The sequence below is a fragment of the Streptopelia decaocto genome (assembly GCF_964273445.1).
Source record: "Streptopelia decaocto genome assembly, chromosome: 2".
Taxonomy (NCBI): Eukaryota; Metazoa; Chordata; class Aves; order Columbiformes; family Columbidae; genus Streptopelia; species Streptopelia decaocto.
The window spans coordinates 160,951,938-160,966,653 of record NC_138655.1 but is presented as its reverse complement, the minus strand read 5'-3'; the positions used below and the strand labels follow the sequence as shown (position 1 = coordinate 160,966,653).

General features: G+C 41.8%; 1 protein-coding gene across 30 annotated transcripts in view; it reads left to right on the top strand.

Annotated features, from left to right (window-relative positions):
- The window catches only part of OBSCN (obscurin, cytoskeletal calmodulin and titin-interacting RhoGEF), a 199,761-nt gene that overhangs the window by 32,539 nt on the left and 152,506 nt on the right, over positions 1-14,716 (top strand). For all 30 annotated transcript variants that reach the window (XR_014183387.1, XM_082046088.1, XM_082046067.1 and 27 more), the window contains 7 exons: positions 755-1,027; positions 4,540-4,815; positions 5,603-5,878; positions 6,560-6,835; positions 11,876-12,151; positions 12,858-13,133; positions 14,242-14,517. Coding sequence is in view for 29 of the 30 variants with exons in the window: in XM_082046088.1 (XP_081902214.1) it covers positions 755-1,027; positions 4,540-4,815; positions 5,603-5,878; positions 6,560-6,835; positions 11,876-12,151; positions 12,858-13,133; positions 14,242-14,517 (1,929 nt within the window). In the remaining variant the exon portion in view is untranslated. The remainder of the gene's footprint in view (positions 1-754; positions 1,028-4,539; positions 4,816-5,602; positions 5,879-6,559; positions 6,836-11,875; positions 12,152-12,857; positions 13,134-14,241; positions 14,518-14,716) is intronic.

Genomic DNA, 14,716 nt, shown 5'->3' with positions numbered 1-14,716 from the left:
AATGCGTACATAATCAAGGCTTTGATTTTAGTAGCTTTGACTGCACAGTTCCCAACAAAGTGACTTGATTGTGTGTGTTGCTTTAAAATAATACGTTAAGAAAATGTTTGAAAATTAATTCCATTATGCAGAGTGAAAAGGGACTGTGGTTTTAGGCTCCTATTTTTAGCTAAAATATTGGTGGGTGTTTGAATCTTTGCTTTGAGGCAACTAGTGACTCAATTATTCCACTATATGTTAATATGGTGTCAGATTTATTATTTGCCTTCTATGCTCCAGTTAATTTCCAGGATTTTTTTTTTATTTCAGTCTCTGTGATATCCATATAGAATTGTAACTTAATATCATTTACTTTATCTAGATTAAGTTTTAACCTATTTTAGAGTAGATTTATTTGTCAGGTGGTTACATTACAATGATTAAATAACCTTCATAGATTTCCCTCCCCTTTGGTTGTGTCATATATATTTCTGCACCTCTCTCAGATATTTTCTTCATAACCCTATGGCTTAAGACTTCCTCTCCCATTGGTTTCACCTCCTGTGTTGTATGTGGTCTGGTTTTTAGACATGTGATAATCGCATATATGATTTATAAAGGCTGGATTTTGACTACTTCTGCATTAGAACCTGGTAACTAGATCCATAATTAAAAGTGTATGTTTGTTCTTATGATAAATTAATACTGTAAGTAAGTGTTGTATATATTTACTGATGTCCACACAATTCTTTACCAGTGTCTCTATTTGTTTCAGCACTTGCAAACTTCATAAACAAAGAGAAAACTGGAGGAGTTATCAGGGCCACCTCTGGAAAACAGGCTGAATTTGTTTCTGAGACCTCTGAGGCCAACATCATGGTTAAGTGGTACAAAGATGGCAAAGAAATCACAGCCAGCAAGAAATTCACCATGGAAGATAAAGGAAAACTGCACAAGCTTGTGGCTTCAGCTGTGACAAAAGAAGATGAAGGAATATATACATGCAAAATTGGAGATGACACTCTTATTTTTGATTTAAAAGTCTCGGGTAAGTTTGTGATGCAAGTATGGCATCAGAGTATGTTAGAAACTCAGGACTTGGTTCATTATACTTGTCTATTGCCTTTTTTTTTTTTTTGGCCAAGAATGTACAGTACTATTGCAGAGACTCTGATCTGTATTGTGATTGCTATGCTAACTCATCATATGGACAAATAATTTAGCGATGTTGTTATGTATTCAAGTCATCACAAGCTTTTAGCAGAGCTGGAGTCACAATTCGAAGAACCACATCTGACCTTTATTCTTTTAGCTCAGTGAGTGCACCAGCACACACATCGTCTTTAAATTTCATGACCAAGGTTGTGCTGAAGTCTTACTATGAAAGCCCCGTGTCCTCCTTAGACAATTTTAACTCCTGATTTTGAGAGTTAAGCATCTCCTGCTATTCCCAAAGGACACTGTGATCTCTGAGACGTCTCCCTGCGGTACTGTAGGTGAAGCCATTAGTTCATGGCACAAGCCCATAAAGCACGTGGTAGAGCACGTGGCTGTCAGGTTAAGCCCAGGACAGAAATGCTCGTCACTGATGTGTTCCAGTCTAGGATGGAGCCAGAGTATAAAATGACACAGGAATTTATCTCTGAAATTCAATATCTGTGAAATTCAACTCATTCGATTTGCATAGCCCGGTGGGAACCTTCCTCCTAAAAGTGGTTTTCTGGCTTATGTGTAGAGCCTAATTTTTAACCCAGTCCTAAGTTACAAATCGATACTCTGCTGAAAGCTTCTCATGGTGTGTCCACATGCTGCAGTGCAATGCAATTTAAGAGAAGTAACAACTCATTGATTGTCACCTGTAACAGTACGTCCATGTTTCTATGATGTTGCTCATCAGATAACGAAAAACTCATCATAGCTGATTAATCTAACACAGCACTGGTCTTGAGGGATTGTATACAGGGTTTACTGAGATAGAGGGATTGTTTCCAGTTTGCAACTGATATTTGCTCAGGTGTTCACTCTGCATCCTGCCTCCAGTTCTCTTTGGTTGAGAATCAAACATTACACAGTTTCATTTTGAGTGTAATTCTTAAGGCCCTGACTTTGCCCATTGAAAAGCTGGCCTAAAAGAGCCAATGAGGCTCTATCCGATCTGATTGATGCAGAGTGAAAGGTACCTTCCAAAAGGTAATTTATATTGTCTGATGGGAGACATTTAAGATGGATTTTAAAAGTTTTCTGGAGCTGCCCTTGTCTGAACATCAAGTACAGAGGAAGCCTGATTATCTGAGATAGGATACCTGACTTTGTGATGACTACTTGTAGCTTAGGTGAATCTCTCCTGTAACTCCTATGACAAAACATCACATGGTTCAGATAAAGGAATCTGCTAAGTAACTGTGTTTCTCCACAAACATTCTGATGAAAAATGATTGAGTTACAGCTAGTGAACAAACCTTTAGATAGGGCAACTTCCACCTTGTTTCACATGTCACTGTAAAGCTTCCAGAACGCTAAGAATCACTGCACAGTCAGGGGATGGTCGTAGGGCAGGGAAGTAATCTGTCTTTATGGTAGAATCATAGAACATCTTGAGTTGGAATGGACCCACAAGGATCATTGAGTCCAACTCCTGGCATCTCCAAAATTCACATCACGTGTCTGAGAGCATTGTCCAGTCTCTTCTTGAACACTGTCAGGCTTGGGGCCGTGACACCTCCCTCGGGAGCCTGTTCCATGTCCAGCACCTCTGGGTGAAGAACCTTTTCCTCATGTCCAACCTAAACCTCCCCTGGCACATCTTCCCGACATTCCCTTAGGTTCCTCAATAATCCTGAACTGCAGAGCTCTGAAGGGACTATTCTTCCTTGGTCATGTAATTTTTTAAAAATAGATCAGTACTAACTATTACAATTTTAAATGAAATATTTGTTTTCTGGTGCCACAGACATGCTTGGCATGGCTGTAGCATAGCAATTGTCCTTGGGATACTTGGTGACTGAAAGCAACAGTTGCTGCTAAAAGAAATGCAATACTAAGCTAAGGTTGGTTATAACTGGCAGCCATCAGCTTGTTCTTCGGGCAAGGACTGGCTTAGTGGAATGAAGGGTATGAAATACCTGACATGCTCATCAAATATTGCTCATTAGCTTAGGGACAGGGTGTGTCAGGTAGGTTTGCTCACACTTTACATGCAAGGTGCCTGTCTCCACTTACTTAGTTGTCTTTGTTTTTACCTTTACAAATACACTTGCAAAACCCCCGAGATGATAAAAATGCTGTATTGTTGCTGCATACACGACATACATTGTGTGGCCACCAGCCTGTGCAGTTGCAGAGTTTGAGCTGAGGTATTGAAGGAGGAACCTCTGCTACTTGAGCTACTCTAGAAGATGGAGAATATCTTATCAATGAGATTATTCCCTCTGTATTGTAGATGAGGCTCTTAGGGACATGTTTTAGTGCCAGTGTTAGGTCAAAGCTTGGGCTCAATGATCCTGATGGTCTCTTCCAACCAATATGATTCTGTGATTCTACCCTGATTTGATCTGGGAAAGAATTAGTCCAGTGGGACTGATCATGTGAACATGGTGCTGCAGGAATGGGCTCAGAAACATATGAAAGAAGGCCCCTCATCACTTCCAACAAGAGTTTCTGAGATTTCTTGAGTATTTTCAAAGCTGTTTGGGGTCTCTGGTGTCAATCTGTGTTCCCTAGAATTTGCTTGAAATCAGAAAAAAGGAGTGAGGACTAAAGCCCCAGCAACTGGAAGGCATCTCAGCTTGATTTCAAAGATCTCTACATCCTTTTAGATCTTTAGATCTTTGGAATCAAGCTGAGAGCTTGAGATGAATGTGATTGCACTGTAATTGAGAGCAATTATCTGAGGATAAAAGGGGTTTGCACCATCTGTCAGAAAGTTGGGCACTAACATGAAAGTGTGTGTTGAGTCAGGAGCTGTGAATTAAAGCACACATCAGGTTTTACGGTCTCATGATGTTGGGCCAAGTTCTGGTCATGTCTTGGTAATAGAAACCACTGTGTCCGTGCTTTGCAGCACCTTTCATGTTTGACTTTTGAAAGGGAGGCAGAAAATGGATGCACATCACTTAGGTGGATTCTGGTTATGGATCCAGGTATGCATAGATCCATGTCTATCTAGAACTTCATAAGGCTAGTATTAATAGCACAGTGTAGACCTGATACAGCGTAAAGGATTCATCAATACCCAACTCCCAAACTGGACACCAGGATGTACTAACTCTCTGGAAGATTTAAAACTTGGACAATGTGTTTCCTGGTAGAGATAACGTTGCTGTAGCTCAGGAGAACCTTGTCTGACTCATCACCACAGTTTATTGCCATAACTGTTAACACTCTGTCATAATTAGGTTGCAATAATACCATGCAGAAATATATACATTACACCTCCAGAGTTGAAACTTGATCACCCAATGAGACTAGCAATGAAATAATGATTGGTAACTACTGTGTCTTAACTTTGTGCTGATAAGCCTGCATGAAGGCATAAGCTGTTTTCTCTTTTTCTCTTTCCAGATGAAGCTGTTACTTTTGTCAACAAGCCCAAAACGACTCCAGAAATATCAGTCAGGCCTTCTGAAAACCTCGAGCTCGTCTGTGAGGTGTCAGCTGTGAGTGGAGCTGTGGTATGGAAGAAGGATCAAACTGAAGTGAAGCAGGACCAGAGGACAACAATCGTCTCCCAGGGGACGCACCGCAAGCTCATCATCAAGAAGGTGACACAGCAAGACCAAGGGAGCTATGCCTGTGAAACCAAGGATGACAGAACAACATTCCAAGTCAAAGTCAGAGGTGAGAAAATGCTAGAAATGTCATAGATAAAGGAATATTCCATTTTGAGTAGTATCTTACATTCAGAGGACCATCTCACAACCTCTCTGGGGTGAAATATTTGAGCCACAGGACTTGATTTTCAGTTAATTGTCATATCAACATTTTATACACACACTGTTGGATGCATGACTTGTAACCGCAAAAAAACAATGATGTGCAAGGATGATAACTTCTGCACCTCTCACCCAGTCTGTCTGCAGAAAAACTCCTGCATAATCACAGCGTGAGGCCATAGCAGAGGTAGATTAAAAATATAGGATAAAAATAGATAAAAATAGGATAAAAATATATTAAAAAAAAAAAAAAGGAAAGGGGAGGTGTGTGAAGAGCTCTGTTTAGGTGGAGAATGGCTGAATTTGAGTGGCCCAAATAGGCAGCAAAAGTGTGAATGTTCCTGTATATTAGGATAAGAGGGCTGTTCCCTTTGGATTCACTGGAAGCTTGGAGAGGCATAGAAAGAGAAAAAGAAAGAAGAGGGAGGAGGGACCAGGCAGTGAATGCTCATGCTCTAAGTCCCATGTTCAAATCTGTGCTCAAATAGTGAGTTTTGATAATTTATCCCAGATTTCCCATATACTTATTCACCTCCTCCCAGCAAAGCAGAGATGAAGGTGTTGTCCTGCCTTAATGGGCCACCATGATACTACCTGTCAGGGGAAAATATAGTGAAATAGAGGAAATTTGATTAAGCACTGGAGAAGACAAGTGCAAAAAGCTGTGTGTGACTGTTGTGGCTTTCTTACAGAGACTGAAGATGTGTTTACAAACAAGGACAAGGTACAAAAGGAGGTGAAGGCTGTACTGACACAAAATGCCACCCTAAGCTGCGAGGTGGCCCAGGAGAAGACTGATGTGAAATGGTACAAGGAGGGGAAACTGGTCACCTCGAGCAAGAAGTTCAAGGTGGAGTCGGAGGGGAAATCACGTCGTCTGGTGGTGGGTCAGGTGGAGAAGAAAGATTCTGGGGAGTACACCTGCGAGGCTGCTGGCCAGAAACTCACCTTCAAGATCATCATCACAGGTGAGACATGTCAGTTCTCATCACAGAGTGGTCCCTGATTTCCCTTTACTACAGAGCAAAATTAATCCCTCTCCAGGAACTGCGTAGCCCAGATGTTCATTGAGTAGTGAGGGTGATTAGGTGACCAACTTTTCTGTATCTGCCACTTGGATGCCTAAAATTTGTTGTCTTCATCTGTGAGGTGAATCCCATTCAGAGGTCCTTGCTTTCTGCTTTCCCAGTAAACAAAAAATAAAAAACTTTACTTTGTTTTTGCAATTTATAGAGATAAAGGTAGATCCAGCTCCCAGATGCAAAAGAAAATAGGTCTCGAAGAAGCAGGAGAACAAATCTGCTCAAGAAGTACCTAGAATGGGCAAGGTTTACATATGGATCCAGTGGAGGATATGATTGGGAGATTTTTTGTCCATTACGTTAAGGAACAAAAAGTAAAATTTCTTGTGGCGATGGGAAGAAAATGATCTCCTGAGACATTCTGTTGTTTGGCTCAGAAGTGGCTGATGTGCTGTCCTCAGGCTGTACAGAGGGCTGTGTCCTCACTGTATCTTTGCTGTGAGTGGGATCATTCCAAATTGACAGAGATGTGGCAGTTGTCATAAAAAGGATTTTTCATTTGGGTTTGGACACTCTGGATGGTGTGAAAAGATGTGTGGGTTTTAAATCGATTTTCCCACCCTACAGAAGCAGAAGATGCATTTATCAACAAGGACAAAGTGAAGAAGGAGGTGAAAGCTACACTATCAGAAAACGCCACATTGAGCTGCGAGGTGGCCCAGGAGAAGACCGATGTGAAATGGTACAAGGAGGGGAAACTGATCACCTCGAGCAAGAAGTTCAAGGTGGAGTCGGAGGGGAAATCGCGTCGTCTGGTGGTGGGCCAGGTGGAGAAGAAAGATGCTGGGGAGTACACCTGCGAGGCTGCCGGCCAGAAACTCACCTTCAAGATTGATGTCACAGGTGAGGCATAGTCTGGTTTATATTCCGTTGCCTTTTCTTTGTGCCTGAGTGTCTTCCATTTTACCTCTCAAAATATTAGAAATGCTGTTAAAGTACTTTCTGATGTTGGTCTGAGCTACCATTTCAGTGAGGCTGTGTGGGACTGTGCAGATCTACTGATTAGGTACAGGTGTCCTGATATCAGCTCCTCAACTCCCCCTAAGTGTCCTCAGGCTCACATAGTGAACAAAGAGTTTTCATTAGCAGGCACTGTGCTGAAGGACCTCCTGCAATTTGATCATTAGTATTGCTCTTCCTCCTCGTCTTCTTGCTAGTCTTTGACAAAAGTCTCTGTTTTCTTCCCTCTTTATTTCATCATTCCTCTACATGTCCTCACTCTGAAACCATAGAATTACTTCAGTTATTCCACAGGTCTGGCTGCACAAACACATATGTGAACACAGCCTCATAACTCCAAGCACCATGAAACTTTATACACAATGAAAACCAACGGATACAGACGTGTGGAACTTGAATTATCCATTGTATTTAACAGCCTTTCATCCAGCTCTTCCCCTGCCATGTTGCTTATCTTTCATTGGATGCCCAATTTTTATCTGCAAAGCTATACAAAGTGGTGCAAATCCTTGCCTACCAAGCAATATTTAAACAGTAGCATTTACAAGATCTCTACTTTGTTGTTGCTGCATTGAGAAGGTTTGGGAGTGAGTGGTAGCATATTGTCCTAAAAATTTTGGTTAAGTTGCTTTGCACATACCTGTGACCTGCTGGACCCAAAGGTGATGACTCTTCATTATGAATTCTACATCTGCAATGACAGGCATGAGTCCAGGAATGTTTATTTATATTTGCATTTTTCTCCTTAACAACATAGTTTGGATTCTGGGGATTAAATACTGAGCCCATTTTTTCACTCTGATTACACTAGAGATTTCTTTAGTCTCAGCATATTTTGCAAGAGGTCCAACAAATTTCATCTCCGGCTCCAGGAAACCATGGACATGTTGGCTACATTCTGAGTGATCATTACTGCATCGGATGATAAGAAGGGTTTGGTTTTTATCCATAAAACTCTGCTGTCTTTGCAGCCAAATGACTCTCTGTTAATGTTACACTTGTCTCATTTTCTGAGCTGATCAGAACAGGGAATCTATTTTCTAATCTGTTATGACATCAAATACATGATGCTGACAGAAGTCTGGCATTTTATCAGCTATGTAGAAGAGTAACTGTGCTGGGAGTCTATTGACTTTCCTGCTCACAACCATGGTGGAGACCTGAAAGTCTAGATTAGATATGGGGAAAAATTCATTACCAGAAGGGTTGTCAGGCATTGGAACAGGCTGCCCAGGGAAGTGGTGGAGTCACCATCCCTGAAGCAGTTTAAAAGACACATAGATGAGGTGTTTAGGGACATGGTTTAGTGACAGCGTTGAGTTAACGGCTGGACTTGATGATCTTAAAAGTCTTTTCCAACCTAAATGATTCTATGATTCTAAGTTCTTGCAGGGCATATCTTGCATGCTGTTCCCTTGTAAATGTTGCAGTTTTTAGTGCTTTCCCGCTATCCTGGGGCACCCTTTTGCCTCTTTCTTCTATGTGCCATATACAGCTGCTACTACAGCGTAAAGCTTTGCTGCTCCCCATTGCAGATGTTGTGAACCACCCGCTGTTACGTGTCCCCACTCTTTGTGGGGTACACAGGGGGTGTGTTGGGGCACTTTGGCTGTTTTTCATGAATTGCATAGCTCGTGCTTTTGGCTCAGGGAACTGCTCTTTTCAGCGAAGGATGGGTTACAGTAAGGCTAGATTTGAGAGCCATCTTTCAGATAAAATGCAACGCGGACATGGATAGAAAAACCACAACACAGATTGGTATTAAACCAAGTTGTTGAAACCATCTTATACATTACTGCAGAGGTGTAGCCAGAAAACATGGAAATTTAGTGCTTTTACCCTTGAATTTCTCTGGCTGAGGGCTATTCTTAGCCGTCTGCCTCAGAAACCAAAGGTTTTCGGTTCTCTTTCAAATGGGATGACTTCATGGCAGCGCAGGGTAATGTAACACCTCTCCCTCTCTGTCGTAAGTGGAGAGGGCTCTGCCTGGATACCGTTGCTGTATTTCTCGTGTGTACGACTGTAACATGACGTGCAAGTCCAACACTCACTGGAAAATGATCTAGTGTGAAAGTCAGGAGGGATTATGAGTACTCGGAGTGGTTGGCTCTTCTGCTGCAGAAATCCTCATCTGACCAGATTATCCCAAAGCGCAGTGGCTTTCTGGGTCTTAATTTATCCTCTTACCATTGCACTCGGAAAGCTTTTCAGGGTTCCTGTACTCCAGGGCTCCACTGGTGTCACAAAACCTTCCCTATTTATGGATGGCTTAAAGGTTAGATGCTCAGTGTTGAGTTTTGGGATGCAGATATAACTTTTTTGGCTTAATATAAAAAGAAGCAGGTGCTGCACACTTAGGGACTGTGCGAGTTGTGTAGCCGAAAGAGCTGGTTCTGAAATATCATTATCTGAAGATTCATGGTGTACAGTGAAATCCTTATTCGAAGCTGGTGAAAGCTCCATAGGCTGAAAATTATTTTTGTGAGTTTCAGTGGAACTTCGCTAACCAGTTTCAGCTGAGGCTGGAAATGTCATCTGCACTGAATACTTATTTAACTTTAAAACAATCTTCTAAGGCAAATTACTGGCAAGTGTAAATTGCTTAATAAGTTGATTAAAAGTTTTAGTCACATTTCCTATCATTATAAAAATGGTTTGTATTAAATGGAAAGAATGCAGAGAACAAGGAATAACCCATCTGGAATATTCCTGCCCTGTCAACTTGAAATTTTAAATACAGCACCCATTGACAAAGACCGGTTTGTAACTCATTTGCTAAGTGCATCCTGTATACTCACAGTCCAAGTTGTAGCTGAAAGTTGAAATGTTGATATTTTTGCAACCAGTTTTGAATGCAAACCACAGTGTGTGTGCTGGAGTTCTTTTAGGTATCAAAATGCTGCTTAATCTGCAGTGGGCTGACTTGCGCCTTTGAGGAGTTTGGTACAACCCAGCATAGGCCTCATTAACGTCACCTTAATGACAAAGACACCTTGTTACACCCCTTCTACAGCCAATATAAACAGAGAAGCTCAAATTTAGAGCATGTAAGCTGGGTTCCTGCTTCATAAGTCCTCTCTCTTTCCATGGACTGTGCAATATTGATGACAAGCCTGTGATGTGGCTCCCAGGATTGCATGTAGTGCCACGGTCAGCAGTGGAGGAACTTGACCCGAACTTACCCCTAAGTCCTCACCCTCCCAGGCAGCTGCTGCCACTCGGAGTACAGACATGACAGAGATGGAATGCAGATGAGAAAGGCATCAAGGAGGAGTAGATAGCACTAGGAGAGTGATGAGGGTGGCTGGGGATAGGAAGGCAGTAGCACAGGTTATGGAAGGGGTTCACCACGACTGCCAGGGAGAACCAAGAGCCTCCCAGGTCACTTTAATCAGGTAACCTGGGTGTCTGAAGCTGAGTGGAAGTATTTTAGCAGGGCCTGATATGACAGGAAAAGGGGTGATGGTTTTAAAATAAAAGAGGGGAGATTCAGGCTGGACATGAGGAAGAAATTTGTTACACTGAGGGTGGTGAGAGCCTGTCCCAGGTTGGCCAGAGAGGTGGTAGATGAACCATCCCTGGAGACACCCCAGGCCAGGCTGGACGGGGCTCTGAGCAACCTGAGCTGGTGAAGATGTCCCTGCTCATGGCAGGGGGGGCACTGGGTGAGCTTTGCAGGTCCCTTCCAACCAAACCCATTCTATGATTCTATGTAACTTAGGGCAATGCCAACCCCATACTCTTGCTATTCCAACATTTATCTTTGGAGCATATGCTTCTGTAGCAGTGAAATCATGGACTTCAGCACTCAAACACATACCTGGAAACCAAATAGGCATAGGCCACCTGTGCTAAATGCTGGACAGTTGTTGCTATGTGACATTGATCATGTAGGCATACCAGACGTCTTGTACAGAGATTTCTTAGGGTAAATCAGTGGAAAAAAAAAGTGTGGCAGCTCATTTGTTTAGGATCTGTTTGACCTCCTACATCTCAAATGAGAGACATGAATTGGACTCGATGATCCTTGTGGGTCCCTTCCAGCTCAGGACATTCTATGATTGTATGAGATGTACACTAATACAAAAGCCAACTGTGACTACACCAGTTGCTGATGACAAGGAGTACCAGGTAAAATAATCATTAAAGTAAACAGTAAAAGATGTAATTTATCAGTCAGTCCTACTTACCAAGGTGACAACTGAATCTTTTCGTATACCTAACAAACTATTTATTGCACATGATATCTTTTTGATGTCAACTCCACTTGTTTATCTGGAAGATTTAGTGGTACTGTGGAAGAAAATGATTTCAAACACTTCATTCTTATTGCTTGTGTTAAGACAAGATTTCTTGTGGCCAGTTTTCTAAAAAACTAGAGATTTTAGACGAAAGAATAGTAAACTTCAAATTTTATAAGCCAGTTTTTTTTATAATGTAGGCCAAGTACTTTTCCATGTTAGGAACTGTATCGTTGTCATTTCTTTGGGGTTGAATTCCAAGATATTGTCTGAAAAACACCCAGTCTTAATCTAAAATACTGAGATGCTGGTAAATTCCTGGAAATGATGTGATAGTGAAGGTGGTAGCTCATGGTTGTGCTACATTTGGCTAGTTCCAAGTGACGTGTGTAGAAATATCATAAAGACATAAAGGGGGACATTTATCTTTGTCTTCATTATAAGAAATCTGAAAATTTTAAATGAGATCGTCAATCTACTTGTGAATTCTAGTCAGAGAGGTATGATAGTTATATGAACTGTGTTTTGAGGGTGTAATATTTTATGTGATAAGAAGAATTGCAATGCAATGTTACTTACAAGAAATGGTCCTGTAAAGCACCTACACAAAATATATGTAAAATTGTCTTGTTGCAAGATATTTATATCTTACATTTCTTTCCCTAATGTTTCCCTATTCCAGAGGCAGAAGATGCATTTATCAACAAGGACAAAGTGAAGAAGGAGGTGAAAGCTACACTATCAGAAAATGCCACACTGAGCTGCGAAGTGGCCCAGGAGAAGACCGACGTGAAATGGTACAAGGAGGGAAAACTGATCACCTCGAGCAAGAAGTTCAAGGTGGAGTCAGAGGGGAAATCGCGTCGTCTGGTGGTGGGCCAGGTGGAGAAGAAAGATGCTGGGGAGTACACCTGCGAGGCTGCCGGCCAGAAACTCACCTTCAAGATTGATGTCACAGGTGGGAGATGTTTGCTCTCAACACAGATTGCTCCATGAGTTTCCTTTACTACAGAGCAAAATTAATCCCTTTCCAGGATCCAGGGACTGTTTAGCCCAGGTGTTCACTGAGTAGTGAGGGAGATCAGGCACCAGCTTGTGTGCACCCACTGGCACACAGATGCCCATAGCTATTTGTCTTCATCCATGAGTTGAATCCCATTCAGCAGTCCTTGTTGTTTTCTGTTGTCATAGTAAGGACAAATTAAAGTTTGTTTGTTGTTGTGATTTACAGGGATAAAGGTAGGGCCAACTCCCAGATGTGAAAGAAAAGAGGTCTGGAAGAAGTAGGAGAACAAGCGTACTCAAGAAGTACCTAGAATGGGCAAGGTTCACATATGGATCCCAGTGGTGGATATGATTGGGAGATTATTTGTGCATTATATTAAGGTAGAAAAGTCAGATTGTGTTTTGTGTTTATCTGTCAAGATGGGAAAGAAATTAAACTACTGAGGCTTTGTGTCATTTTGCTCAGAAATGGCTGATGTGTTGTCCTCAGGCTGTACAGAGGGCTGTGTCCTCATTGTATCTTTGTTGTGAGTGGGATCATTCCAAATTGACAGAGATATGTGGCAGTTGCCATAAAAAGGATTTTTCATTTGGGTATGGACACTTTTGATGGTCTTGAACAGCTGTGTGGGTTTTAAATCGATTTTCCCACCCTACAGAAGCAGAAGATGCGTTTATCAACAAGGACAAAGTGAAGAAGGAGGTGAAAGCTGCACTATCAGAAAACGCCACATTGAGCTGCGAGGTGGCCCAGGAGAAGACCGACGTGAAATGGTACAAGGAGGGGAAACTGATCACCTCGAGCAAGAAGTTCAAGGTGGAGTCGGAGGGGAAATCGCGTCGTCTGGTGGTGGGTCAGGTGGAGAAGAAAGATACTGGGGAGTACACCTGCGAGGCTGCCGGCCAGAAACTCACCTTCAAGATCATCATCACAGGTAAGTATAATTTACTGTATTTCTCTTTTAAATCCTGAAAAAACTGCAGGAGGTAAAATTTATGTGGCTTTGCAAATTCCATCTCAGCTGGCTGCGATGGAGCCAGTATTTAAATTGTACTAGTTTACTCATGCAGTTATGTTCCAACTAATAGACCTGTCTCCCTTCTTGGCAAATTATGAATGCAGTGGATTTTCACAGCAGGCTGAAGATCAATTTACGTGGGAATGTGGTGGAGATGCACTGATAGAAAATGAGAATTTGATTATCGTAGGAGAAATTAAAGGACAGAGAAAATCTTTGGAGCACAAGCATTCTCTTGTGAATGCTCCTTCCTTAGATAAAGTGTATCTTTATTAGGGAGGAAACTATTTTTATTATGGACTCTTCCAGCTAAAAGGAAATACTAGAACTGGTGTCAGAAGCAGTAGCTGAGGAAACCAGGTCTCTTTTCCATGATATTAGCAAGAAAATTATTAAACCTTAGCATCCCTCAGTTGATTCTTGATGAATTTAAAGCAAATTGAGGAGTTCATATATTACATTGTTTTTTTTATTCTGGCATGGTCAATGCTAAGCAAATACCATGGCAGGTGGCTAATTTTTATTTGGTAGAGAAAAACTTCTGAGATGATACATCTTTGGAACATTGGGGAAATAAGGATATAAACACAGAATATGCTCATAAAGTTTTTTTCCTATGAATAGCTTTACTTTGGCTGGAAAAGCAAAGTGCAGCTTCTGGGTAATTTAGACAGGTTAATGCTTGTACTCCAACAGCAAATGGACTTCTTACAGTCTGCATCCATGGGTGTGCTGCTGGGCATTGGGACATGAGAACTTATTTTCTGCAGATTTTGGAGAATGATAGTGGTGAAGATAAAAGCAGCCTAGGGTTATCTAAACTGGCTTGGACTACCAGTAAAGGAATCCTTCACTGGCACTTGATGTATTTCAAATGTTGACATTCAGTTGACAGGTTGGCAGGGAATGTGAATGAAAAATCCAGATTCATCATCACAATCCAAAGACTGATGTATGTGTTTGGGAATGGGGGTGTGTGTGAAAGATTAATTTTTAAAATCCATCCCTAAATCCTTAATTCCAGAGGCAGAAGATGCTTTTATCAACAAAGACAAGGTGCAGAAGGAGGTGAAAGCTGCACTATCAGAAAACGCCACCCTGAGCTGCGAGGTGGCCCAGGAGAAGACTGATGTGAAATGGTACAAGGAGGGGAAACTGATCACCTCGAGCAAGAAGTTCAAGGTGGAGTCGGAGGGGAAATCGCGTCGTCTGGTGGTGGGTCAGGTGGAGAAGAAAGATGCTGGGGAGTACACCTGCGAGGCTGCCGGCCAGAAACTCACCTTCAAGATTGATGTCACAGGTTCGAGAAGATTCTTTGGCCCAGCTTTCCTATTTGTAGACCATTTAGGCAAATGAATATTATTGTATATTATTATCATCGTAAAACATTAGAAAATCTTTGAGACAGAGAGCTCCATCCTTGAAAAACTTTGGGATCTACCCATCTCTGTAGGAACAGGGCCCTCAAGAGGAAAGTACTGATGGCCCATCTCCATCCC